At 42.2% G+C, this 26,295-nt stretch overlaps 3 protein-coding genes across 7 annotated transcripts in view; 2 read left to right on the top strand and 1 right to left on the bottom strand.

Annotated features, from left to right (window-relative positions):
* Positions 1 to 1,849: 1,849 nt before the first annotated feature.
* On the top strand, positions 1,850 to 7,226 carry klhl36 (kelch-like family member 36). 4 transcript variants are annotated; one of them, XM_005449202.4, is made up of 9 exons: positions 1,850 to 2,106; positions 2,711 to 2,788; positions 3,254 to 3,448; positions 3,651 to 3,773; positions 4,242 to 4,463; positions 4,551 to 4,856; positions 5,061 to 5,288; positions 5,379 to 5,536; positions 5,642 to 7,226. In XM_005449202.4, exons 2-9 carry the CDS (start codon positions 2,711 to 2,713, stop codon positions 6,210 to 6,212), a joined length of 1,881 nt encoding a protein of 626 aa, XP_005449259.1. In that variant the 5' UTR covers positions 1,850 to 2,106; the 3' UTR covers positions 6,213 to 7,226. The 4 variants fall into 4 exon arrangements, with proteins under 4 accessions (XP_005449259.1, XP_003439577.2, XP_025764670.1 ...); XM_003439529.5 differs by having other exon boundaries at positions 1,850 to 2,176; XM_025908885.1 differs by lacking the exon at positions 2,711 to 2,788 and having other exon boundaries at positions 1,850 to 2,176.
* zgc:56622 (aldose reductase) lies at positions 7,170 to 14,653 on the bottom strand. Its single transcript, XM_003439528.5, has 10 exons — positions 14,263 to 14,653; positions 12,943 to 13,119; positions 11,586 to 11,702; positions 10,804 to 10,881; positions 10,405 to 10,521; positions 8,599 to 8,711; positions 7,949 to 8,036; positions 7,778 to 7,861; positions 7,435 to 7,517; positions 7,170 to 7,362 (listed from the first exon to the last, which is right to left on the bottom strand). Exons 1-10 carry the CDS (start codon positions 14,350 to 14,352, stop codon positions 7,329 to 7,331), a joined length of 981 nt encoding a protein of 326 aa, XP_003439576.1. The 5' UTR covers positions 14,353 to 14,653; the 3' UTR covers positions 7,170 to 7,328.
* Positions 14,654 to 16,493: 1,840 nt separating this feature from the next.
* The window catches only part of vps9d1 (VPS9 domain containing 1), a 36,224-nt gene continuing 26,422 nt past the window's right edge, over positions 16,494 to 26,295 (top strand). Inside the window, exons 1-5 of one of the 2 annotated variants that reach the window (XM_025908884.1) lie at positions 16,494 to 16,959; positions 18,933 to 19,005; positions 20,902 to 21,099; positions 21,266 to 21,437; positions 21,649 to 21,760. In XM_025908884.1, the coding sequence (XP_025764669.1) occupies positions 16,867 to 16,959; positions 18,933 to 19,005; positions 20,902 to 21,099; positions 21,266 to 21,437; positions 21,649 to 21,760 (648 nt within the window). In that variant the 5' untranslated portion in view covers positions 16,494 to 16,866. The remainder of the gene's footprint in view (positions 16,960 to 18,932; positions 19,006 to 20,901; positions 21,100 to 21,265; positions 21,438 to 21,648; positions 21,761 to 26,295) is intronic. The other variant, XM_003439527.4, reaches the window with a different exon arrangement.

The following is a 26,295-nucleotide window of genomic DNA, read 5'->3' as shown; positions in this document are numbered from 1 at the left end:
GTACTAGTCTGACACAAAGCCACTGGTCATTACACTCACATAACTTACACCGTGAACCTAGGAGCTGGGCTTAAAACATTAAATCCACTGATCAAATAGAAGGCTAGCTAGAGGTCAAAGGTCATCTCCGTCCTCTTGCCAGTATCTACTCTTTGACACTGGCATAAGCCCAACTGAGCTGTGTACCTCCTGGTTTGTTTGTGCCTGCATCATCCTGCCACCTGCTGGTCGACCTGCAGTCGGTCACAAGCTTTCATCAATCTTTCCTGCAAACTTAGACTCAGCGGTCAGCAATAACCACACGGTCCAATGTTAGACTGCAGGAGGGGGGTTGGTTATGTCTTCTGTCTCTCCAGCTTCATCTCCATCTGTCTGTCTCACAGTCTGCACTTGCTGTTACATGCAGGCTGCAGAATATTTCTAACATTTTGAGTTATTTTCCAGTGTTCAGAAAAATCAGCACTGCTCAGTTTTATTCATTGTAAATCTTGAAAACTGACTAGGTTACTTTTAAAAATACAACACTGTCAAAAGTGTTCATTTAACACTCAACAGTGTGGACACATATAGACACTCTGTAGTGTTAATTTAACACTGGAGATTTTGCTGTGTAGGAAGATAGAGTTTGCATCTAGAAACATTATTGCACAAGGAACACTGCTGCCATGATGGGAGTTACTGCATCACAGTAATCGCCACACAGAAGCCAGGAGCCAACTTTCTGAGCCGAACATTCCCCACAGCATCGCACTTCATCCACCTGTTCATGTTCCTCCCATATGGCACCCTGATCCTACCTGGTCTCCAGTTAGCTGATGTGCAGTCAACTCTATGATGTAAAAGATCATCACAACAGGAAAAATTGCTCCATGTTTTAACTGTGTACCAAACATATTCAGAATAAATATATTATGCATAAAAATAAATGAATAAAAATAAATGATCTTATCATGTCTTTTATCAATAGCTTCCTTTCTCTGTTCAACTCATTTTCCATGAACGGGACAAACTTTATTTGATAAATTTAGGAGGCAGGGTAAACCCTGGACAGGTCACCAGTGTGCTGCACTCAGACATTCATGCCCACATTGTTTAACTAATATTGTTTTCTTTCAGATTATTAATCGAGGTTAACTGTGTCATAAAACGGTGTCATTGTGACAGTCCTGCCACCCGATAGGCTTCCGTTTATCTCTTTAATATATTCATTCATTCATTCATTTAGCAGCTGTTTATCTACAGTACCGCGCAAAAGTCTTGAACCACCTCCTTTTGTTTCAAAGGAGCTATACTTGTAATATTTTTGAAAGGGGATCTTTAGGAACGTGTTTCCTTTCTTTCTATTTCCCGATATGCTCGTATAACGTAGAGAAAAGACGGGTGGCGCCAGACTTTTGCACAGTACCGTTTGGCGTTGTCACTCAATGGGCTTCATAAAGTGTTGATGTAAATAACAACATCCGGCCGAAAGTCGTTGACTTCAAAATAAAACAAAATTTTGAACATTGAGTATGGCTTTTAGTCTTGTCTGGTAAATCGAACTAACTACTACTACTACTACTGCTATTATTATTATTATTATTATTATTATCATTGTTATTATTATTATTATCATCATCATCATTTGATGCAGGTCCAAAAGTTTCCAAAGATTTCAAGATCTCTTCAGCTTCTCAGAGACCTCTGGTTTTTGAATACACAAAATAAGTACATATTTTCCTTCCAACAAAAATTAGCAAATATTCATAAATATATATTTTCTATTTATCTGTAAGCTCATAGCTTGTAACCGCAAACCACCAATAAATAAATACCACCAAATGGTTTATTCTGAAAAGTCAAACCGGAAGTTCAGTTGATGTTTAACCTGCGGCTAAGCTATGTCCCTCTGGCTGCCTGCTCCAGCTGTTTTTGTGGTCCAATACAGCATGTGTCACCGGCAATAAGTCTCTGTAAGAAGACGGTGGGCGAAGAGCGGCGTTTGAAGCATTTTTATTGTTTCCTGGATAAAATGCGGCAGTTTGTTCTTCGGCTGTCCTGCGGGACCCATAGATGCTGCTGCTGACGGAATAACAGAGGAGCCAGCCGCCTTCTGACCCGCCTCAGGTCCGCGTGTAAGCGCTGCTGTCAGTGGCTCTGAGGCAGTGACACGGCTTCTCGTCTGGGCTTTTCAGCTGTATGTATCTCATCTCGCTAAAGGCCTGAAAGCCGCGGCTCTAGCTTGTCTCCACTTCCTGTGTTTAGGAAGGGCCGTGAACCCTCAACTGAGTGTAGTTCATAATATCTGTGATCTAAAGCATCAGAGCTCCTATTTCAAATGAGACTCAGACTCCAGCGTGCTCGTTCAGCTCTCACATCAAACACCAAAGACTTGTTCATCTCATGAACTGTTACAGGTCCTGTACCAACATGATTATTGAGCGTGTTCCAGACACATAGTAAAACTAAAAGCAGCCACCCCCACACGCTTATGAACGAAATTCTTTATTACTGGGCAATAAATCAAACATCAGTGTCAAAGCTGAATGGAATATCCTCAGATCTCTTGTTTTGTTTGGCTTATAACTCCAAAGAGAACATTTCTTCCAGTTTTCCTTGAAAATAACTGAATCAGTTAATCAATCTGATGCATTATTTGAGTAACTTATTAATTAGTTAATAGTTGCAAGAATTACAGTAAAACGTGTGTGTGTGTGTGTGTGTGCTTTAGATGATGCCTTCCTGGGGGGATGTAATGGACAAATTGAGCCGAGTGTGTCGACCCCAGCTGATTAGCGAATCGTCTAAGGTCAGTGTTGTTATTGTTAAAAATTAATTTCATGGTCTGTAAAGTAGCTTCAGGTTAATCGACTAATAGTTGTAGACAGTTGTCTATCCAAAGTGCAGAGGATCTGGGGACTGTTTTCATCCCTCTGGTAAGTTGAGAAGTCAGCTCATTTCTAGCCTGAGAGACAAAATCAGACGATGGAAACCTCAGCAGATCTCTCTCTACTGCTTGTACAGTATAAACACTGCGAGTGCCAAGAAACTTCCATCTGAAGTTTGGCAGCAGTTGGCTTTATCTGGGGTGTGAATAAGGAGGAATGTGCAAAAGTAAGCAGGCAAAAAGAAGAAGAAAGGCAGCCTGGTTCTTTTCAACAAGGTTTCTGAGGAGGCTCCTGGGAGCAGGCGCTGATTTTGCTGTTTTTTGTCGGCGACACAGCCGTTTGGAGTAAAGAGTTGTGATCAGGGTGATGTTGTGCTGTGTTTGCAGGTTTTCCGCTGGGTGGATCATGCCGCTGAACTGCTGCAGGGCCTCGACGAGCAGCGGCAGCACGGCCAGTTCTGCGACGTGGTCCTCGTGGCTGAAGACGAGCGCGTCCCCGCTCACCGAGCCCTGCTGGCGGTCTCCAGCCCGTATTTCAATGCTATGTTTACTTTGGGCATGAAGGAGGAGCACCAGCAGGAGGTATGCAGGCGACGCTGTGAAAAAAAGCTTTCAGATGTTTCATGGATGCTTCAGGAAATTAGCTTATGTATGTACATAAAATAATATATTAAAAAGTCAGATTAAAAACAATGTGGATCATTTGTGGGAGCCTTTGTTTCTATCTTGGTTGTACTGAAGTTGTAAATGGAATAAAGTACACACGTGTTCTTCCTGTCTGCAGGTGGAGCTGGTCGGGATGTCCTTCATGGGTCTGAAGGCTGTGGTGGACTTCCTGTACAGCGGCGAGCTGCCACTGGACGGAGGAAACATTGACTATGTGCTGGAAGCTGCTCACCTCCTGCAGGTAAGAAACCAGCGAGCTGTTAGGTTTAACCATGCAGGCCAAGCGGCAGCTTCTGGGGCTGATGAGGGAAAGGGCCAAAAACTGCAGTTCCTATGATGGCCACTTGGGGCTGACCCTAAAAGTGAGTCAATCTCAGTAAACTCCCATATTAAAAATAGTTTACAGCCTGGTACAAAAAATGGTCTCCACGAGTAGTTTTCTCTTCATGAAAAATATACAGTAGGTGATTTTTGTTATAGCTCATCAGTTTAGATACTGTTAAGGCTTAAAGTTAGAGGGGTGACCTGTTTGACTGAACTTCTCCTTTTGGAGCATTTAAACTAAATTATCAGGAAAATAATATGTCTAAGAATTTCTGTGTTTGTAGTGCGAGAGGTTTAATCACCTGTTAAAATCACCTGTTTAACTGTTAAGAATCAATTGTTGGTGATAATTAATGTTACCTATAAAAACTCGTGCATTGTTCAGGTGTGGCGAGCGGTGGATTTCTGCTGCCAGTTCCTGGAGACGGAGGTGAGCGAGGACAACTACCTGTACCTGCAGGAGCTGGCGCTGCTCTACAGCCTGGAGCGACTCAGCGCCTTCATCGACCACTTCATCCTCAAACATTTCACCACACTCTCTTTCACCCCGGACTTCCTGCGCAACATTCCTTTCCACAAACTCAACTCCTACCTCTCCAGTGGCCAGGTGAGACGAGTTCTCACCACGGCTCAGCAGACGAGCTGAAATCAAAAGCACGGTTAGCATTCTGAGAGCCCCTTTCTTCATCGCCAGGTTCAGCACGACAGCGAGCAGGCGCTTCTCCAGGCCTCGCTGCAGTGGCTCAGCCAGACGCCCGAGCGGACCTCCCACGCCAGGCAGCTCCTCTCCCACATCCGATTCTCTCTGATCCCGGTGGCAGACCTCATGAGCAGGGTGCTTCCGGACGTGCGAGCTCTGCTGCCCGAGGAGGCCGGCTGTGAGGCCCTGGTGGAGGAGGCGCTGGCGTACCACGCCAGGACCAGCGTTCAGCCACTCCTGCAAACTGGACGCACCACAGTGAGGGGGGGAGTGGAGAGACTGCTGCTCATTGGAGGAGAGGTACAGAAGCTGATTTCATGATTTCACGTGAACATCATGTTAAACCTGCTTTAGACCTGATGTCTTCACACCTGACACTTACTGTGATGTGATTTGAGTGTTAGTATTTTAATCTTGAGACTTAAAATATAAAGATGCGTCTCCACCTCTGTCTGAAAAGTGAAACCTGGAAGCTTCACAGCTAGACTTCTCTTGTTTTTTGAGGTTTCCGAGCGTGGGGAGGAGCTTAGCGCTAGCGTTTCCTGTCTGGACGCTGAAACGGGGAGCTGGAAGGTGGAGACTGAGCTGCCAGCCCAGCGGAGCCACCACTGCCTGGCAGTCCTGGGAGGCTTCATCTTCACCGCCGGCGGGAGCTCGTCCAGGGACAACGGTGGAGACGCTGCCTGTAACCTTCTGTACAGATACGACCCCCGCCACAACCAGTGGACCAGGGTAGAGTGTAGAAAAGTCCCCTCCCTTCAGCCGCTTTGATAGTGTGAGGTCGTTTAGCAGCCCAGACTCACGAACAGCGTGTTTTTGCAGGGTGCTTCGATGAACCAGCGGCGAGTGGACTTCTACCTGGGGACCGTGGGAGAGTACCTGATCGCTGTGGGAGGGAGGAATGACACCGGAGCTTTGTCGTCAGTGGAGGTCTACTGCCCTGCTGAGGACTGCTGGTCTTACGTGGCAGGACTGCCCAGGTTACTGCTGACTCCGCCTCTTTTATTGAGGAATATCTCTGATAGCTGAGCTGTGAGGACTGCGTTTACACTCCACACATGTAAAAAACTGTTTGTGTTTCGCAGGCTTACTTACGGTCACGCTGGTACAGTGCACCGTGGCATCGTCTACATCTCAGGCGGTCACAACTATCAGATCGGCCCCTACCGCCGGGACGTCCTGAGCTACAACCCGTTGCGGGATGGCGATGTGTGGGTGGAACGCCAACCCATGTCTCTGGCCCGGGGCTGGCACTGCATGGCCTCCCTCGACAACCTAATCTATGCCATCGGAGGCAGCGACGACCACGAGGACACCTCGGAACGCTTCGACATCCTGAAGGTGGAGTCCTACGACCCACGCAGTGACCAGTGGACCCAGATTGCGCCGCTGCTGCTGCCCAACAGCGAGGCGGGGCTCGCTGTGTGGGCAGGTAGGATCTACGTTCTCGGGGGCTTCAGCTGGGAGAGCATGGCGTTCTCCAGGGCCACACAAGTATACGATCCAGACAAGGGGGCGTGGTCCAGAGGCCCCGATCTGCCCAAATGCATAGCAGGGGCTTCGGCATGCGTGTGCACTGTGAAGCCTCCGCCGCTGTCAGCCTCGCCACAGAAGAAGATGGAGCCTGGGGTGAATGGAAGTTTAGAGCCTTCATAACAGCAGGGATGGACGTCACATGCACTTGAACAGGAGATCAAGACTTTAAGTCTCCTACATGACTCTCATGCTCATCCAGAGGAAAAAGGACGACCACCAAAATCTTTCCTGGAGCACACTGGATACATAAATGTTGACAGAAAACTGCGTCATGTGATCGACAGTCTGTCCCGAATTTATATACATTCGTCTTCAGCACTGAAGTTTGTCTGGTTTAGTGCAGTCATGAATTGAGGGCTTTCAGCAGCTCAGAAGCCGGACGGAGGAGCCATTACTGTACTATGACCGACAGGGTGACCGGCGGACTTGGGTCACGCTGCCCAAAAGCAGTCCGCGACTCTCCAGTCTGTTTACAAAGTCGAGCTCAGCCACAATCCCAGCAGATCAGCTACTCTCAGTGCCAGCCAACACCTGCTCATGGCACAGCTGACGCTTGTATTCACATGTAATAGATCTCTCTTACTGGGTATGCATGCCGCTTTGCAACCCTCCTCCTTTTCTTGCTGCATCCGACTTAATCAGTGTTGTATCTGCCGCTGACTGTCTCATAACTGCATAGCTGTTTGGTGCTCTGTAGTTTCACTGAAATGTGGACTTTACATAATGCCAGTGCAGCGTGTGGAACAAGACGTCAGTCGTCTGTTAATGAGCCTGATTTGTTGACATTTAAGCTGTCGACTACTAAAACAGAAAAAACTGGTTATGCACGGTGAAGGTTCCCTAGAAGTTGTGTATTTGGGAAGAATCACAGATTTCATATTCCTCTAAGGGAACAAATACAGGAAACAGAACAACGAGCTGCAGACGGCTCATTTAAAAGAGTTTTTTTGTTTTGTTCTTGCTTTTAAGATTAAACATGAATGTTTTATAAAAGATGTCATCTCTGCCTTTGAAGTGAAAATTGCATTCATCAGTACTGCATCTTTTTCATAATATTGTTTTAGAAGTATTCGTTTGTGCATTTGTCATTTTTTTCTTTAATTAAAAAAAAACATTAAACCTTAAAAAAGCAAAGGAAGCTTATCATTGGCTCTTATCATCATAAACATTTCATCGTTATTAGTAAACAGGTCACTGATGGATGCTTCAGTGTTGGTCGTTGTGGCATCTTCTCTCTCAGGCGAAGGGGTAGTATGGGTGAGACTTGATTCTGAGAGACAAAAGAACAATCATTGGTTTGATGCTGGAGAATGCAGCTACAGCAGGAAGGTGGTTGACTTACTCTTCAATTGCACAGGCCTTCCACCCTCGGTTCAGTCCCTTCAGAGCACTCATGTCTTCTTCAGTCAGACTGAAGTCAAAGATCTGCAGGGAAACCGACAACGAGGCTTTAAATATACTTACACTATACTCATGAACTAAAACTATACAATGTGCTGAGGCGCTGTCAACTGAAACTGAACTGGGTCCTTTTGTGTAATAACAATTTGTACCACAGGATGGTGCAGAGAGTCAACCAGAGGGCCTGCCCCCTAGTGGTCATTAAAAAACTGCATGTTTAATACGCCCATTGAGAAAATTATGGTAAGCATCTTTGTCTCACCAGAGCTACAATGGTTTCTTACCTTTGTGTTTTCAAGGATGTGGTGAGGCTTTTCACTCTTGGGGATGACTGCAACACCCTGCTGCACGTGGTACCTCAGCAGGACCTGAAAAAAGTTCACCGTTACTAACCAAGGAATGCACGCGCGCGCACACACACACACACACACACACACACACTTTCTCACACTGACCTGTGCAGGGCTGCGTCTGTGCTTCTTGGCGATATCGGCAATGACTGGGTCCTCCAGCAGCTTATATGGATCTGTGTCTTCTCTTAACCTGTGACAGGGAAGGATTTATGAAGATGGGTTAAGCGATGAACAAGGCCTCTGTTGGATGTAGCTATTAGCTACTGTTAGCGGCATTCATCTGAAAGATGCAGACCACAAAGAGACATAAAGTTAGCTCTACCAAATGGAAAGAGACAAACTTTCCATTTGGTAGAAGAACCACTGAGATAAAATATAAATAGATCAAATATATCTGCAACCTAAGAGGACCATGCCATGATAAATAGTGCATGTGCAATATATATGTACATCTATTTTTCAACTTTTCCTACCCCAATTGTCGAATTCCATAAAATAGTTTGCACTTCATCAAAATGAGATCCAGAGTCTGCACAGCAAGTTTGTTATGACCTTTACTTCCTAATGAGTCAGTTTACTGGCCAAGCTTTTAAAAAATATTAAAAAAACATCTCTTTATCTTCTCAGCCTTGGAGATATGGTATATATCTGTATATATAATAAAGGTTTAAAACATTTAGAGAACAAAAAGTTCTCCATGTCTGTTTTTCTAATTTGGTTGTAGGTGTGGCACATGAGGCAAGACCTCTTACAGTTCTGAGGGTCTCCCAGGTGAACCGAAGGGGCTGTAGGCTGTCAAGGTAATCTTCTTGGATTTGCAGAACTCTATCATATCTGTCTGAATCAGGTAAGGATGTAGCTCCACCTGTGGACGACATGTAAACGTACAACAGTCCAGTCGAGACACTAACTCAAAATGTTTCAGCAGCTCACAATTTATCACTTCACAGAAAACACATGTGACATTATCACAGAAAAAAGAACATGACACTGGAAGATTCTGCACAGTCATAATAATTCAGCTCCTGACTGATTCATTAATGCAGGAAAACAAAGTCCAACTTTTAGCAACTAAATTGAAGAAAAAATGTTTACTAGTCCTTACTAAATACAGCTTTCCAAAACTTCACACTGTCATAAGAAGTCTGACAACTTAGTTCAGGACTGATAGTGACTGACTTAAACAGAATTGATTGCTGAGAAACTGCAGTGAGATTGTTGCTGCTGCTGGACCTAGCATGTTATTTGCTGGTTGGAGGTGGATAGGTCAGCTACAAAAGCTAATGGTGTTAGCAACTGATACTTATACTGTAAAAAGGCTTTAAAGAGTGAAATAAAAGATTTTTAGGCATCTTAGAGCTGATCAAATTGAATAACCTACTGATGGCTTTTTTTAAAATTTCCACAAAACCTGAAGCAGTTTTTTGTCTTCCATTAATAAAGTGGACAACCCTCATTTTGAAAATCTGACACACAACAAGTCCCTCCTGTTAGTCACTGTCAGGGTGTGGGACTGTTGTCTGAGAGGACAAGGGAGAAATGTAAATGCACCATATCTCCTTGACTTTAAATTGCTTCCATCTGTGTCATTAAAAAGCAGTTAAAGTTACCACGATGACTACATTCTATATACAGCTAGCTGAAAAAAATAAGAGATGTTAAATCCTTTATTAACCCCAAATTCTAGGAAAGTTTGTTACAGCAGTGATGCAAAATACAAAAAAATGAAGAGCTCGGATTTAAAATAAATGCAGGGAGTGTGACGTGAGGAGGCAAACAGCAGCAGTGTGCTAACACTGCAATGATCTGAACTTGTTTCTCACGCACAAAGGATGATGGCTACGTTGGTCTGGATAGGCTGAGAATGAAACGAAATCCAAAATCACCAATCAGAGCGATCAATTTCAAATCAGCTATCAGTTAAGCAGCTGTTACACTTACCACTTAATAACTGGCTCAAACAGACTGACAATAAATGGAAATGGTACTCATAAAATGTCTTATACAACCACAATTGTGTGTGTGTGTGTGTGTGTGTGTGTGTGTGTGTGTGTGTGTGTGTGTAAATATTTAGACATCTTTGTGAGGACAGAAATCCTGGTCCCCACAAGTTTAGGCATTCATTTTTGATGGTTAGGGTAAGCGGCTAGGGAAAGCATAATGTCAGTGAGATGTCCTCACTAAGATATGACAGTGAGTGTGTGTGTGAGAGAGAGAGCGAGAGAGAGAGAAATGGTTACATCATTTGAAAACTGATTAACCTATGCCAAAACTCTGTAGAAGCACACGTTGTGCAATCAAGCCTCGTGTTTCAGGCCATAAAACTGTGTTTCTGTGATGAACGGTCTGAGGCTAGTTAGGTGCAAAAGTTTTGGAAACGTTTTTTTATGTATAACATATAATGGGATTGATTGTAAATGTAGAAACAAACCTCCGGGAACATGCTACATCTTTGTACAAACACCAGTTAATTACAAAATGAACTAGGAGATGTTGTAGAGCTCGTGGAAATGAGCCTCCACAGCTTCAGTGAATGCAAATGGATGCATCTGCAGTACCTGATTGACTGCAGGGGGAACCCTGCACAGAGCGAGGAGTCTCTCCAGCTGCAGGATGCTGAAGTTGGACACACCGATGCTCTTTACTTTCCCCGAGGCTTGCAGTGCTTCCATCCCCTGCAAACACAACACAACTTTTTACAATTTAGTTTACCTGAAAAAAAAAATCTGCTTTCAATATCAGTTAAATCACAGATAAAAATGTAAAAGATTCTATAAGAATTTAGTTAAATGATGTGTGGAGCTGTATTTATATAATTCACAATTCACATCTGGGTCATAAGTATTTACTTTGACCATTTTATTATCATTTATGGTGCATTTATCTGTCATTAACATTTACTCATATGATTATTCAGTGGTATTATTCAAACAAGCACACAGACTGCATGTTCTTACCCTCCACACATCTACGTAGTCTACGTCAGAGGTCACTATCTTTCCATCCTTCCTTGGGAAAAGCTCATCACCCATTTTCTGCAGTGAGATTAAGTCCATCAAACAAATGGCACATCTCCTTTCCCCACAGTGCACCCTCTATCAGTTCTAAGGCTTTCCTTTCATTTTTTGAACAGTGTACATTTAAATACAACCTGACATGAACAACAACTCCTGACACATTACACCGTGTCGTTATTTAACAAAACCTAAGCCAGGATGCAGAAGCAGTATATGAAAAACTGCACTGAATGTTTCAGAAGCTCGTGCAGCTGTTTTTAGCACCAATAACCTTCCCAGATTGATGGGTAGTTCCTCCTCTAAGATCACTGCAGATATTTTTCCCCTTTGGCATTTGTTAAAACACACACCTCAATATTCTAGACCAGCAAACTTCCACAACATCTTCTTTTACAGAGGTGCTCACACTTGCTCCTGCTTAAAATCTTAATTCCCATGGAAGCAGTAAGAATCCTCTGATTTTTTTTTTTTTTTGTTAAATAAAAACTGCCTTGAATAAATTTGCCTAAAATGTCTTTATTGTTAAACTGAGTTTAACAGATGTACACTGCACTGGAGTCTGTGCTTTTATCTCCAATTTGCCTGGATGGGAATTGAATACATGGTTGACTCCTGAAGGTCGACTATTTCAAAAGATTAACTCATTGTTAAGTCAAAGCCAAATGAAGAATGGCAGAATAAAGGACAGTGAAACTGTCAGAATTGTAAATCTTATGCTGAACCTTTAGGCCAACAGGGAAATGCACAAGATAAAGATCCAGGTAGTCCAGTTGGAGATCACTTAGGGACTTATCGAGGCACACAGGGATGTCTTCTGGAGCATGATGGGTACACCACAGCTAGAAAAGTTAAAGCACAGCAAGATAAACATTAACATACAGCAGCGTGATGCATAAATCTGGGTACTTTTAAATAATAATTCAATTCATTTTTACATACAGAGAAAACCCCAACAATCATATGACCCCCCCATGAGCAAGCGCTTTGGCAAAAAGTGGGAAAGAAAAACTCCCTTTTAACAGGAAGAAACCTCTAATAGGACCAGGCTCAGGGAGGGGCGGGGCCATCTGCCGCAACTGATTGGGGGTGAGGGGAGGAAGACGCGACAAAAGACATGCTGTGGAAGAGAGCCGGAGATTAATAATAACTAATGAAATATTAAATCAATGTGGGTCCAAAAATAAGTGACTGAAGAAGAAACACCCAGTGCATCATGGGAATCCCCCAGCAGTCTACACCTATTATAGCAGAACTAAGGATTCAGGGTCACCTGATCCAGCCCTGACTATAGCTGAAGGCTCTGCCTCCCATTCTACTTTTAAATACTCTAGGAACAACAAGTAGGCCTGCAGTGTGAGAGCGAAGTGCTCTAATAGGGTGATATGGTACTACAAGGTCTCCAAAAGTTGAATCTGTTCATCTGGATGTAGCGTTTTGTGGGAGAAACGTTTCGTCACTCATCCAAGTGACTTCTTCAGTCTTCAAGAAGTCACTTGGATGAGTGACGAAACGTTTCTCCCACAAAACGCTACATCCAGATGAACAGATTCAACTTTTGGAGATTTACTTTCCTGGATGATTGAGAATGCATCAAGACATTCTACAAGGTCATTAAGATAAGATGGGGCCTGATTATTTAAGACCTTGTATGTGAGGAGCAGGATTTTGAATTCTGGATTTAACAGGAAGCCAATGAAGGGAAGCCAAAACAGGAGAAATCTGCTCTCTCTTTCTAGTCCCTGTCAGGACTCTTGCTGCAGCATTTTGGATCAGCTGAAGGCTTTTCAGTGAGTTTTTAGGACATCCTGATAATAATGAATTACAGTAGTCCAGCCTGGAAGTAATAAATGCATGAACTAGTTTTTCAGCGTCACTCTGAGACAGGATATTTCTAACTTTAGAGATGTTGCGCAAATGAATGAAGGCAGTCCTACATATTTGTTTAATATGTGCATTGAAGGACATGTCCTGGTCAATATAACTGAAAAAAGGAAAAGAAGAAGATTGGAAAGGACAAATAAGAAGTTCGGACTCTTCCTCCTCATGCTATCCCACCTCTAACACCAACTACTTTCCCACCTTGCTGACAATAAACATATCCTCACGGCGGATGATGCCCTGCTGCATCTTGGAGCGCAGAGCCTTTCCAATGTCCACCTCGTTTTGATAACTGTAGGCAGTATCTATGTGGCGGTATCCAGCCGCGATGGCAGTCTCTACTGCACCCTGGATCGAGGTCGGGGACAGATGAGAGGACTGCAACAAACAGGACAGTAGAGTTAGTGTCTGCTAACCTTGCTCTTGGTTCCTGGGCACATTTACATCTATGTAGAGAGAATTTATGTGAAATAGATAATACAACAGATAATACAAAGTTCAGAGGGTCAAAATAACATCACAGATGTGCATGAAGTCAAGCAACACCATCGGTGACAGTCATGCCAATGTCTGATATCAATAAACTGAACTTCTCTACTGTGCTTTTAGTGGCATTTTTCATTGATTATCTCACACATGATACAGCATGCTAAGCGGTACAAACAAACCAAGAAGATTTGGCTTCCGTTTCGGTTTGGACTACTTTATTAGCCTGTTACTTAGCACCAATTGTCTCTACCTGTGCATTGCACCCCTGCTGTTTATCAGCTTGCTAACTAAGCGTGTTAACATTAGCTGATTACTTAGCAACCCATCCTGCTGCCGATGGTCACTTCACAGCTTCGCCAACTTGTTAAGCTTCTTGTTAAGATACTAACTTCAGCAGTAAAAACATCAACATTTAGACTTCAAAATGCCAAAGACCAATGGGTGACCTCACGCCACTGTATGTCAGATACAGCAGGATGGAGGATCTGGATTGCCGCTTGGTAGCAAAGTGGTGTCAAATGTTGCTGATAACCACAGTTACCTTCCTAGTGGCAAATCATATCCTATAAGAATTTATCAGTTTGCTGTGTAGAAATGTATCTGTTGAGCCACTGGATGATGGCTGAGCTTGGAGTTTGCACTGATCTAAGGCTTTTTTGGATATGTGTTAAATGATATGCAAGGGTAAACTTTGATCCAGTTACTGGCTTCATATGTAATTATAAAGTTTGAATATTCATTTCGACCTCTAAAGTTTTGAAACCACCGTTTGGATGCATGTGTCTTATTATTAAACTTGACTCTGCCACCTGAAAGAGTGATCAATGTCTGCCAATCACAATCGAGTCCTTATAATCACCTCCCTTCAAAAATATATTTACAATTTCACTGCATATATAAATATGCCTTTATTTTAAATGCATATTCTAGAAAGCATTAGTAAACATATACTAACTCTTAACAATACATGAGAAAACACAGTAACACCTGAGTAACTTCTCAAAGTTAAATGCAGAAGAGAAATGAGGCTACCTTCCATGTCCCAAGACCCAGCAGTGGCATTCGAGAGCCGTCATTCAGCTCAACGTTCCTGGCCACCTGTGTGTCCTCCACAGAGTACATTTTCACCACCGTAAGAGAAAAACAGCAAAAAAGCCACTTGCGCACTGTCACGGCTTTCTTCTTCCTCTTTCCCCCTCAGAGTGCTTGTGCTGAGTCAGTGTCCTTCCCTTTTCTTTGCTGATTTTACTTTAGCTCATGTTTCTGACCTTCACTCACTTCGTTTTCTTCTCTTCCACCCACTCATTTCCTTTTCTTTCTGCGCTATCAGTTCACAAGTTAATTATTGGACAACGTGCAGAGAACTTCACTAGCATGTAGTATTTATCTGTAAATAGTAAGTGAGGAGGAACGTGCTGCAAAGGTCACTTCTCCCATCGTGATAGCAATACAAACACACATGCACACACACGCATGCATGCACACACATGCACCTTGCCTTAGTTGCACTAAAAAAAATCCATTGTAATGTTCCCACTTCCACATTAGATGGCGATCTTGCATCAACGGGTTGTGCAGCTCCATTTTTTAAAATGAAAATTATATATATATTTTAAATTTCTTAAGCCGTTTATTGTAAAGTCAGATTTTAATGCCATTTTGTATTTAATGCCATTTGTCATCGTATTAATTCCTCGTGTCTGTGCTTGTTTCTTAGTGGTACTCTTATTTTAAAATTGATTGTTGAATTTTTTTTTTTTTTTGCATTTATAATTTCACTTTTAGATTAAACTGATTTATGACACCAACTTATGTTTTGATGTCACTTTTGTTTTAATTTCATAATGTAATTTTTGTCTAATAAGGTAACATTTGCTGTACCTGATATTTCAAACCACAGGTTTCAATTCTGTTTCTAATCCACCTCATAAAAGTTGTTTTTGGAAGAGTGGTCAGCATTTTCAGAGACTGATATCTGAGACTGTCTGCTAAAGAGGCAATAGTAGTTTCAGAGGTGTACTTATGTTTACTCAGAATTTTAACACCTGAAAAGTTTTTGGTGTAAATCAAACAAGTACGTTCGGTTTTAAAGAGGCTCAAATGTTTGCGTGTTTCAATATGATGAAAACATCTGCTGTGCTTTTTGTTTTTACATGACTGCACTCCACATGGTTTCAGTTTGCTTTTCATATTTTTCATATTCAAAAGCCAAAAACCAAACCAAGCAATGCGCCGAAGCTCTCGTTTGGCATGCAGTTCTAATTTCTCATTGCTTTTTGGTTTAGTCTAACCTGATAAGCACAAAAAAAGTAATTCTTTTTAAACGTATGTTCTCATATGGGGACGATGGGTTTATTTTATGGCATAAAGCAATAAAATCACCACTGATTATGTATAAAACACTTTATCAAGCAGAATGAAGTTTAATGTGCAGATAAGCCAAAATGTAAAAACTGTTTTACACTAAGGTGTATTACATCTCAATAAAACATTAACAATAATAATAATAATAATAATTATTATTATTATTATTATTATTATTATTATTATTATTATTATTATTGTTAATTATTATTATTATTTATTATTATTTGTTATTATAATAATATGTGATATCATTTACTTACAAACAGCAATTATGATAGTTACGTGTTATTTTTGTATTTTAATATTATATTAATCACATGATAATACAGGAAAAGGCATGTAGGGTCAGGTATGTAAGTATGAGCAATTTCTTTATAGCATCTCAGTGTATTTTTTTATTGTCCAAGGGGAAGCATAGTTGAGGTCAAAATCTGAGAACAGCTCACTCTCCTGATGCAAGTTATGGACACATTTTTGTTCAAGGGCTCAGACAAGGACAAGCGACCTCAGTTTAAAATTAAGACTTTGTTTCTGTCAAATATAAATATACTGGAAAAAAAAAAAAAAAAAAAGCATTAAACTAAAAGAACCAGATCCCCACATCCCATATCATTTACAATGTCAGGGGTGATGTGTGACAGAAGGCTAGCAGCAAGAGTGAAAGAAGGTTTACAAGAGTGAGACCTGCTCTGATGTAGGGTTTGCTGGAGGCGGGATAACTGAAGAGCAGAAGATTCTCATCGAGAGTGACGATGATGGAGAGGATTAGAAATGAATACATCAGAGGGACAGCTCAGGTTGAGCAGTTTGAAGAGACGGAGGGCCGAGGCTGAGATGGTTTACACATGTGCAGAGGAGGGAGAGTCGATATACTGGGCAAAAGATGATGAAGATGAAGCTGAGAGGCAGGAGGAAAAGAGGAAGACCTCAGAAGGTTCATGGATGTAGTGAAGGTGGACATGCAGAGGGCTGGTGTGACAGAGGGTAAGATGAAAGCAGATGATGCACTGTGGCGCCCCCTAAAGGGAGCTGAAAGAAGAAGAAAACTGCGTCCTCCTGCAGACTGTTTGTCTGATGCAGAAGGACACATTCGTGCATAGCCTTGAACACCAGGAACTATGTCCTGGTCTCACTAGATAACACTAACACAGGCCTGTAATTCAGCCTAAACAGTCCGAACAGGTAGAGGGCGCTGTGTAGCCTACGCAGTAAAAACGAGGAAGACGAGGCGGAACCAACGAAAAACGAAGAAGGTGCACCAGGGTAACCATGGCTAAAGTTGACAGCGGAGTGAAACCACTACAAAATGCCATGAAAATGGCCAAAGTGGCAATACAGCTGGACGGAGGGAACAGACACAAGGTCAGTGAGCCCCGGGGGCTGACAGCACGGACACAGCAGCGGGAAGCGGACAGGAAGCGGCGGGTGGGGATGTAAACAGAGGGAGGGGCGGAGGCTGTCAGTGGTTAGCCACATAACGTTAACCTGCTCGTTATTCTATACATGCGAAATGACCTTTAATTAATTAATGATATTTATTCACTGCTATCCCGAGACTCACCTCAGTGTTTTGTCCTATGAAAGTGCCTTTTTGCGGCTTTGTCATCAAGTTTATTTTACACACAACACCAATGTTTACGATGCGTTATAATAAAGAATATTTGCTTATAAGAACAACAGCGACAGAGACAAACAGCGTTTTCACTCCTGTTATTCAAAAACACGTCGAGCTAAAATATGCAGAGGAAACAAACACTCTGGATTGTGGTTTCTTTTTCATTTTTCCACCTCTGCATGTGCCGATCAGGCATCACACTGTGACCACCTGCGTGTGTCCCCCTGACCCGTCGAGTAGACCCTGAAGGTGGTCTGCACCAAGAGGTTTACAACAGATCTTTTAAGTCCTGTAAGCTCTTCGGTGGGACCTCCGTGGATCAGCCTTGTTTGTCCACATTCCACAGATGCTCCCTTCTCAAGTCAACACTTTAAACTCGTTGTTTTGCTCCTCAAATCATTCCTGAACAGTTTCTGCTTTGTGGCAGGGTGCATTATCCTGCTGAAAGAAGCTACAGCCATCAGAGAGTCTGTAGGGCAGGGGTGTCCAACTCCAGGCCTCAAGGGTCAGTGTCCTGCAGGTTTTAGATCTCACCGTGGTTCAACACGCCTGAATCAAATGATAAGTTCATTACCAGGCCTCTGGAGAACTTCAAGACATGTTGAGGAGGTAATTTATCCATTTTAATCAGCTGTGTTGCATCAAGGACACATCTAAAAGCCCTTGAGGCCTGGCGTTCCCCATCCCTGGTGTACATGATCTGCAACAGTGCTCATGTAGGCAGTACCTGTCAAAGTAACATCTACGTGGATGGCAGGACCCAAGGTTTCCCAGCAGAATGGGCCAGCTGTCACTCTCTGCATGCATCAGTGAGCCTTGGCCACCCATCACCCTGTCGATGTTCCTTCCTTGGACCACTTTGATAGAGACTGACTTCCGAGCCCTGCAGACCAGAAACACCCCATAAGAGCTTTTTTGTTTTTAAATTTTAAAAATCAGAGAGCTGCTCTGACCCAGTCTTCTAGCCATCACAATTTGGCTCTTTACTCAAATCTTTACACTTGACCATTTTTCCTGCTTCTAACATCAACTTTAAGGACAAAATGTTCACTTCCTCTGTAATATATCCCACCCACTAACAGGTTCCTTGATGAAGAGATAATCAGTGTTATTCACTTCACCTGTCAGTGTTTCTAATGTTGTGATTGATCAGCGTATATATTTTCCTCTCAAACGCTGGTGGGTGGTATGGTGATGTTCTCAAACTCGGGTCCTGTACAGGAAACATGGGAGTTTGAGGGCGCTGCGCAGTATCTAATGTGTTCCTTGGAGTCTGTTTGTGTGCATGTGCTATATTTTTCTATTGGCAGAACAAAATAAATGCTTTTGTTTATAAGTTTTGATTGGTTGGGTTGAGGTGACCCCTGACCATAGCTGGAAGTGACCTAATCTGTAGGCACTGTCACCTGTCTGTCTCTGTCCTGGTGCACAAAAACAGTAGGTGTGAATTTAGGCCCAGGGCAACCCTTGTACTTGTTAAAGTGCAAGTATGTAATGTGGAAGAAAAATCTCTAAAAACAGATTATCCTCAGCACCACATGTAACAATTTTTGCATCCAAAGCTGAACTGCTTTCCTGAGTTACAAAACTCTTTCTTTATCAAACTTGGAGGGACTAAAAACTACAACTAATGTGTTAATGCGATGCATGCCAGTGTGTGAGGTTATCAGTAGCCTGTGTACTCATGACAACTGATGGCCTGTTTGTGGTCTCTCTGCAGGAAGCTTACTGTGAATACCTCCGGACCATCAACTACATATCACACGCACTTTTGGAGGAAGCTGTTTCACAGAGTAAGAGCTGAAAGAAATGTGCGACTGATGATGAAGGAGCATAATGGTATAAGGTCTGATCTCGGCTCAGTTTACCTGTTAGTGTGCGAACACTCCAGTGCTTGTTAAAGCAGATACTGAACACGGAACATGAACCAGTTTACAAGCAGAACTACCCTCCTGACCGTTTCCTCTGTTCCTTTAATACTTTACGAGAAGCAACCTCTGGCTTTGAAAAAAGACGCCAATACAGACGTGCCAAAAACTGCAGTTCCTGGAGCAGTGCTTCCTCGAGTGAGTCAGGCCAACAACTTCAGAGCAGGAAAAAGCATCTGCTCACTTCCTGATCCAAAAATCAGCCATGTTTGTTATTATCAAAGAATTCCCACAGTGCCGTGCTTCAGAACTCTTTAAAATATTTGTATAGCAGTCGACTCACAAGGCGCACAACATGTAAAAGTTGTGTGCCTTCATTCAGAGTATGAAATTTAACTGCATTACTGTTTCTTAAAGTAAGAGATACTTAAAGAAGTTTCATCTTTGACGCTCAGGAATGGAACAAAAATGTTTCAGCATTCAGGATACATCCGAGCAGTTTCATCGCTGTGCGATAGTCCAGATTTAACGGGGGACTATAGAGCTATAGCCCAAAAATGTACAACGTGAAATTGGCCAATAATTTAATCTCTTATATGGAGTCTGTTGGTAAATCATATCCTGTGGCCGTCACAGTTACCAGAGCTCTACTTGGTTTAACGTCTGTGGGTTTAAAGCTGATTGTTTTTGTGAGGCAGATAGGCTCATCTGTTCATCATCTCAGGCTACGTCCACACGTACACGGGTGTTTTTGCAAACGCAGACTTTTCTGTGCGTTTGCACCTTTCGTCCACACGTAAACGGTGTTTTCGATCACTGAAAACTGAAAAACTCTGTTTTTGTGTTTACATATCGACGAGGAAAATGGAGATTTACTCACGCGGCGTCAAAGGTGTGCGCTTTTTTTGACGTGACGCTGTGCGCCTCGTTATTGTTTACATTAGATGAATTGCCACAATGGCGGATATTCACAAAATCCTGTTGCTGTTAATCTGACTATCTGCAGGTTTTACACGCTTACATATGCACACGCAGTTACTGTCCATCCATTTAGAAAGGCAGAGGCGTCGTCGGTTTTGAATAAATTAAATGTTTTTTGATAATAAAATTTATGCATGCTGTTTGCATTTTGTTCATTCCTAAGTTGTGAGTCTACACCAGCCGAAATACTGTTTTTGGTTATTAACATTTGAAATGATGGAGGTACTTGAAAAGTAAAACAAAATTAGCTGCCTTTTCAGAAAAACACAAAGCTTTTCAGAAGTACTGCAGGTTTGCATAGAACCCTGTTTACTCTTTCCCTCCCAGGCTTCTAGACTTCTGATTGGCCAACATTTCTGCACGGCTAGGATTTGGCATGTTCTTGACAACGTTTGACTGTGTTTTTGGTGTTTACGTGTGGACAGAGATATTTTTCAAAACTGCATGTGTGGACGGGATTTTTAAAAAGAAAGAAAACAGAAGATCTCCGTTTTCAAATATACCCGTGTATGTGTGGACGTAGCCTCAGTGTACCAGCAATCATGGCACCATGACCTGTTTGTGTGGCTGCTTTGATCAATCAAAAAGCTTTGTTATCTGCGTCATTGTAAGCCATAAGGGTCCCACCTGAATGTGAGCGTGTTGGACTCGATGGATTTGTGACCCGGACCAATCAAGGGTTGCTTCTCAGTAATCCTCTTGTTCCAACACTGATAATCATGCTGGTCAAGCCTTGAACTAATCAACCAATTGTGAAATTCAATCAGCTTTCTGATGACCTGTGTATAGTAGAGTGATTAATGCCATCTCACGGTGTGATATGTGTCCTTCTGGCCTCAGTGGAAAAGGAGATGGTTTCAGTGGAAGTGGATCGGATGTTGACCCTAGCTGAGCAGTGTCTGGAGCGAGCCAAGTCATTTATAGGGAAGAGCACCGAGCCCCCCGACCTGTCGGCTTCTGCTTTCTCTTCGGGTTCACCTGGCCTACCTGAGCCCCATCAGACTGCGGTCGTCCCTGCCTCTCACACTGCAGACACTGGTGAGTACGTTCTCCTCCAATCAGAAGCATCTCTTCTATAAACACACTGGTCAGTCACTGCTAAGTTGGAGCCAAGAGTCACAAGTCAGATGTGACCTGCTGCACAGTGTTAGGTCATTTCATTGTGTCTTTAGCCGCACTTCTTGGTGTCTCTCTTTGACTGCAGTCACTGTACCTGCGGGTGGTGCTTCTGTGGCCACAGACCATAAATCCTCGAGTCCCAGAGCGAGCGGTCACAGCAGGCCGTTGTCAGACGAAGCTGAGGAGCCCTCACCTTTCCTGCCTCCCGAAGTCTTCCACAAACTACAAGCAGAAGCGTCGCAGGACACGAGCAAAAAGTAAAGACTGGATTTCATCAAGGATAGGAAATATTGCTCCAGTGATAGAAGCTGGACAAACAAAGAAGAACAGACTTAGTAGTTGCTCTGGATTCCTGAAAATGCACAGTGTTTTCAAGTGAAACAGCAAACGTGTTGCAGTCGATTTGTTATCTAAATTGACGCGCGCCGTGAGTCATGTATTGCTTGTTTATGTGTTTGTGCGCTGCAGGGAGCTGACACCCATCGAAGAAGCCTCACGTTTGAACCAGAAGCTAAAAGCTAATTACGAAGCTCGCCTGGCGAGACTCACACCTGGTCAAGCCTATCAGAAGACATCTTTGGTAAGTTTGGGAAATGAACTTGTCTCAGTCTGTTGTCACATACGTTACTTTGTTGTCCTTGTTTGAGCACTGACGTTTATTTAAAAATGTAAAGATGTGACAACTTTTGTTAAAATGATTTCCAAAAATGTTAATTTTTTTTTATTTTAGTGATATATAAAAATTGTTTAACAGTAGTTTAAGATGTAGATATTTTTACTTAGCCAGAAGACAAACTGCCTGAAAAAGAGTCGGTCCAAACATCCGACTGGTTTTTAGAGTTTCACCTGAAAGAAGGGATTCAATTATTGCTATTATTCCTTCCAGTATGTGTATACATATTTGGTCCGATTTGCCTGGATATTAAACACACTTAGTCTTGTTTTTTTCCTCTAAAGCCACAAGGTTGCCGTGATGTCATCTGACAGAATTATCATAGACATAACTTAATGATAATGGTCACACTCTGATTGCTACTTTCTGTCTCCCATACTCGCTGAAGTTTGTTGTTCCCTGTCACTAAATGACCAGAGCACACTAATAGAAATGTGCATGTGTGTGGCACAAATGAAACAAAGCGGTGCTTTCTTGGAAAAGGGTCTAAAAATTGGTAGGTGAAGTTATATTTATTGAAAACATTTCAAATTTGGGCAACAGTACAGTTTTAACTGAAGTGTGAGAGGGAGGCCAGACCCCCAGCCTGCAACGACATCTAAAAACATGTAAAATTGTGTTGTTGTTGGGTTTTTATTAAGCTCGGGTTGATGGCAGTGTCATGATTATGTGAAGATACTGTTGATGCTGAGGAACATATCCAGGTTTTGAAAGAACATACACTTTCATGCGGACTAATATATTTCACATATTGTGAAACCTTCAGTTCCAAAACTTATACAAGGTGTTGTTAAAACAGGAGGCGATTCGAAAACGTGCTTCAGGTTTCAATTTCAACAAAGTTACAAATAAATAGAATTTTAATGACTTTAATATCAATCTTAATATAACTTTTTAAACTGTAAAACCTTCATTTTATGCAAGTATCTTCACCCAGTCACTTCCTTATAATAACAGTGAAGATTATATTTTGATAAAAGGGAAGACAAAGAAAGACAAATGGTTTTTATTCTAATTGGTTTCACTTTGTGGTTCTGAGTGTTTCCTCTCCTACTGAAAAGATGGCCTATGCTTGAAGGAGGGTGCAGGTGACATAATCAGTGCTCAGCATGGTCTGTCTTTTCTGACATCTTCGTCACTGTCACCAGTTTCAGGCTGGGCGTGTTTTAGATGGATTAGCACTTGGTAAGTGCATTGCTCACAGTTGTCTACAGTGTGCATCAATGAAAGAAAAGCCAAAGTTTCCATAATGAATCAGAAGAAGGCAGGCCTGAGGAGGCAGTACAGGGCTCAGTGTAAATCTAAGAAACTCACCTTCATGTCGATGCTACTTCGATATATTTCCCCTTACTAAACTCCTCCACCCTAATGTAACGCCCTCACCAGCAGTGGGCTCTTCAGCAGGGTGCTGCACCCTAACATATTGCGAACATTGTTCTGCAGAGATGGGAGGAGCATACCAAAGAACGGGTCAGAGCTGATGGCAAACAGCATTAGAGTTGTGCTTTTTAAGTATTTCACATTAACATATGAGCATGCTGTGAAAGTACATTCAAATTTTATTTAAAGATAAGAACACACATATTCACATTTTACTTTTGTGTGTGTGATTTGATTATGTTACCTGTAAATGAGGCAAAGAAAGAATTCATGAAAACAAAAGTTTCATGTTGCACAAAAATAGTGTTTATTTCAGTTATGTGAACTAAACGCAGCTAGCCGAGTCACGTTTCATTGCAATGCCAGACTCACTCACCATCTCACTGTTTTCCCAGCATTACTCTTCACATTCATAATGCTCCATTACATCATGTATTTCATCAGCTCCAAACAAAAGCTCAGGCAGCAGCCAAAATATAAATCCTTAAATGTCGTGTATTAGTGAGTGTGGGAACGGTTGTGGGAAAACAGTGTTTATGTGATTGCTCTTTCTTTTTTGTCTCCGCTCAGCCTAAACAGAAATTTGACACACTTTTTCCCCCCCTGACTGTGGTGTCTCACCCTGTCAGTAAAATGTTTTTCTGCCTTTGCATTTGTAAATTAAACTTTCTTTGACTGCCTGGTAGACATTAGTCTCATATACTTTGCATCTTCTTTAAAAAGACCTGTTATTGTCATTTGTTTTGTCTAAAACTTAGATTTAGCTCATTGCTTTTTAAGGCTTTCTTCTGATTGGCTGCCCCTTGCAGACAGAAGTTTTCAGCAGCTGGTGGGTGGGGCTTGAATGTACATGTGGTTTTTTTTGTTGTTTTTTTTAAGTTGGATGTATTACTACCAGTAGTTTTTACATTTTGGTGACCATTGAAATTAAAGTTAGGGCTTCAAATAAGTTGGTAAATAGAAATATGAACAGGAATGATTAAATACGTGAAATATGAATTACAAAGGGGTGTAGTCACTTAATCAAAGCCTCTCTGCTGCACCACCTGGTTTGTGGATACTGACATCTACAAGTGGTTTATATTAATCTAAGATCTAGGGACATTAATCATACAAATACAAATGATGAAATTCTACGCTACAGAGATGTGTTAAATATTGATTAAGTGCTATTGTTTTGGAATTAAATATCTTCCATTTCTTCTGTTATTCGCCTAATAGTTGGTAGCACTAAAGGGGAAATGTTGCCTTTATTAAATGTATTTAATGTCGCAAACTTTGACCCAGTAGCGGTTTTTGATATGGGCGACACGGGCGGTTGCCCAGGGCGGCATCGTGGTGGGGGGCAGCATCATGGGCATCGGCAACAAAAAAAAAAAAAAAAAAAATTGCTCGTACTCATGCTGCCCCGACATCATGTGCATTTAGGGAATGTCGTAGGCACCGATCGGTTTTCTATCGCCCGTTTGCTGGGAGTAAGGGCGCCCTCCGTTTGCGAGGTGTGCCTGCTGCTTGCGGCACAGGAGGGAGAGGGAGGAGAGGGCGGGGCGGCGGAGGCTTCTCTGGCTGGCTGGAGCAGCATCTAATAACCAACTCGCAAAATAAAACAAAATAAAAACAAACCAACAAACACGAAAACACCAGACATTATGATACAGACTTATAATTTGCACCGATGTTTTTTCAAAATTCTATACGCGAAAAGTGAGTGAGAGCCCTCGGTGCGCCTGCGCGCTGCTGAAGTCAAAGTAAACTTTATTGTCATCTCTGCTACATACAGTCCAGTATATAGAGAGACGAGACGACGAGGCTCCAGTTACAGCAGTGCAAGTAAACAAACAATAAATATAAGAAGAGTAAGAAAATAAATATACACTTTAGGACTCGGGGTGTAACAATTTAAAATGTATAATTTACAGTTTGATGATTTAAAGTCTCACACACAACCCGTCGAACAGGGAGGGAGACCTGCTGCTTCCAAATAGAACACATTTCATTCATAATGTTGTAAATCCAAGCTCATTATGTATTCATGATTTGAATCCTGGGTTGTGCGAAATCCCAGAAATAAACCCGAGACAAAGCGAATCTGTGAACTAATGTGTAGGTCTATTAGGTTATGATTCTCGGGTTGGGGGATGGGTGTTCATACTGGAGTGCAAAATTAAAACCAAGATGGACAAGAAAAGTTCAAAGCCATCAGGTGCTCAGTTTAGAAAAAAGAGAAAAGAGGAGGAGGAGAAACAAGCAAAAGATACAGGTAAGCAGATGTGTCATTGGATAATGGCAGGTCATCCTGAAACAATCAGAATCAGAATACTTTATTAATCCCTAAGGAAATTATGTGGGTTACAGTTGCTCCAAGAAGAAATGGTAAAAATAGTAACAGTAACAGACTAAACTCCAAACAATACATTATGTTACAGATTTTAATATTAATTAGTCATTGTCAGTTGTTGATTTGTCCTGTTCTCATTGTATGACGAATTATGATGGCTGTTTGGTAGCTGTTTGCATACTATGCATACTCTCTCTTCATATGTGTGTGTGTGTGTGTATGTTTCTCTGGTGAAATTCAGTATGGTTCTGACAACAGTTTTATGTTAATGTACAATCCTTAATATGTTTTATGTGTGTGTGTGTGTGTGTGTCGGGGGAGGGGGGACGCCCCAGAGGGAGTGTTCGCCGAGGGCACCAAACAGGCTAGGACCGCCACTGCTTTGACCTGAGTTTAAGTACTGAATCATTTTCTGCGATGGTTCAAAATAATGGAAACTCGGGTGGAGTAAGGCGCGCTACCTGTGCTTTTATTTTGTATTCTGGTCTTCCGGTTCGCGGTTCCGCTGCTGTTAATGGTGAGTTTGACGGACGGAGGGAGGTTTTATTTTAGCCGGGGAACGTGTGACCTACAAAGCAGAACTTTCTCTCGTCGTTTTTTTTGTTTTGTTATAATTTTAGTGGGAAACTCGCTACATTAAAAAAATATATATAATAAATAATGGTAAGCAAAATGCCGCCAAGTTTAGCTTACATCTGGTTAGTAAGCTAACACTTATTTTTCT

Source organism: Oreochromis niloticus, linkage group LG7, assembly GCF_001858045.2.
Source record: "Oreochromis niloticus isolate F11D_XX linkage group LG7, O_niloticus_UMD_NMBU, whole genome shotgun sequence".
Classification (NCBI taxonomy): domain Eukaryota; kingdom Metazoa; phylum Chordata; class Actinopteri; order Cichliformes; family Cichlidae; genus Oreochromis; species Oreochromis niloticus.
This window is presented reverse-complemented; position numbering and strand designations above follow the sequence as displayed.

Excerpts from the sequence above, each read along its gene's own strand:
- klhl36 (XM_005449202.4), top strand. The coding sequence starts at position 2,711 with ATGATGCCTTCCTGGGGGGATGTAATGGACAAATTGAGCCGAGTGTGT. Across the intron at positions 3,449-3,650 it reads AGGAGGAGCACCAGCAGGAG|GTGGAGCTGGTCGGGATGTC; the intron begins GTATGCAGGCGA and ends TCCTGTCTGCAG. Across the intron at positions 5,537-5,641 it reads TACGTGGCAGGACTGCCCAG|GCTTACTTACGGTCACGCTG; the intron begins GTTACTGCTGAC and ends TGTGTTTCGCAG.
- zgc:56622 (XM_003439528.5), bottom strand. The coding sequence starts at position 14,352 with ATGTACTCTGTGGAGGACACACAGGTGGCCAGGAACGTTGAGCTGAAT. Across the intron at positions 11,703-12,942 it reads ATATGTTTATTGTCAGCAAG|CTGTGGTGTACCCATCATGC; the intron begins GTGGGAAAGTAG and ends TAACTTTTCTAG. Across the intron at positions 7,363-7,434 it reads AAGGCCTGTGCAATTGAAGA|AATCAAGTCTCACCCATACT; the intron begins GTAAGTCAACCA and ends TTTGTCTCTCAG.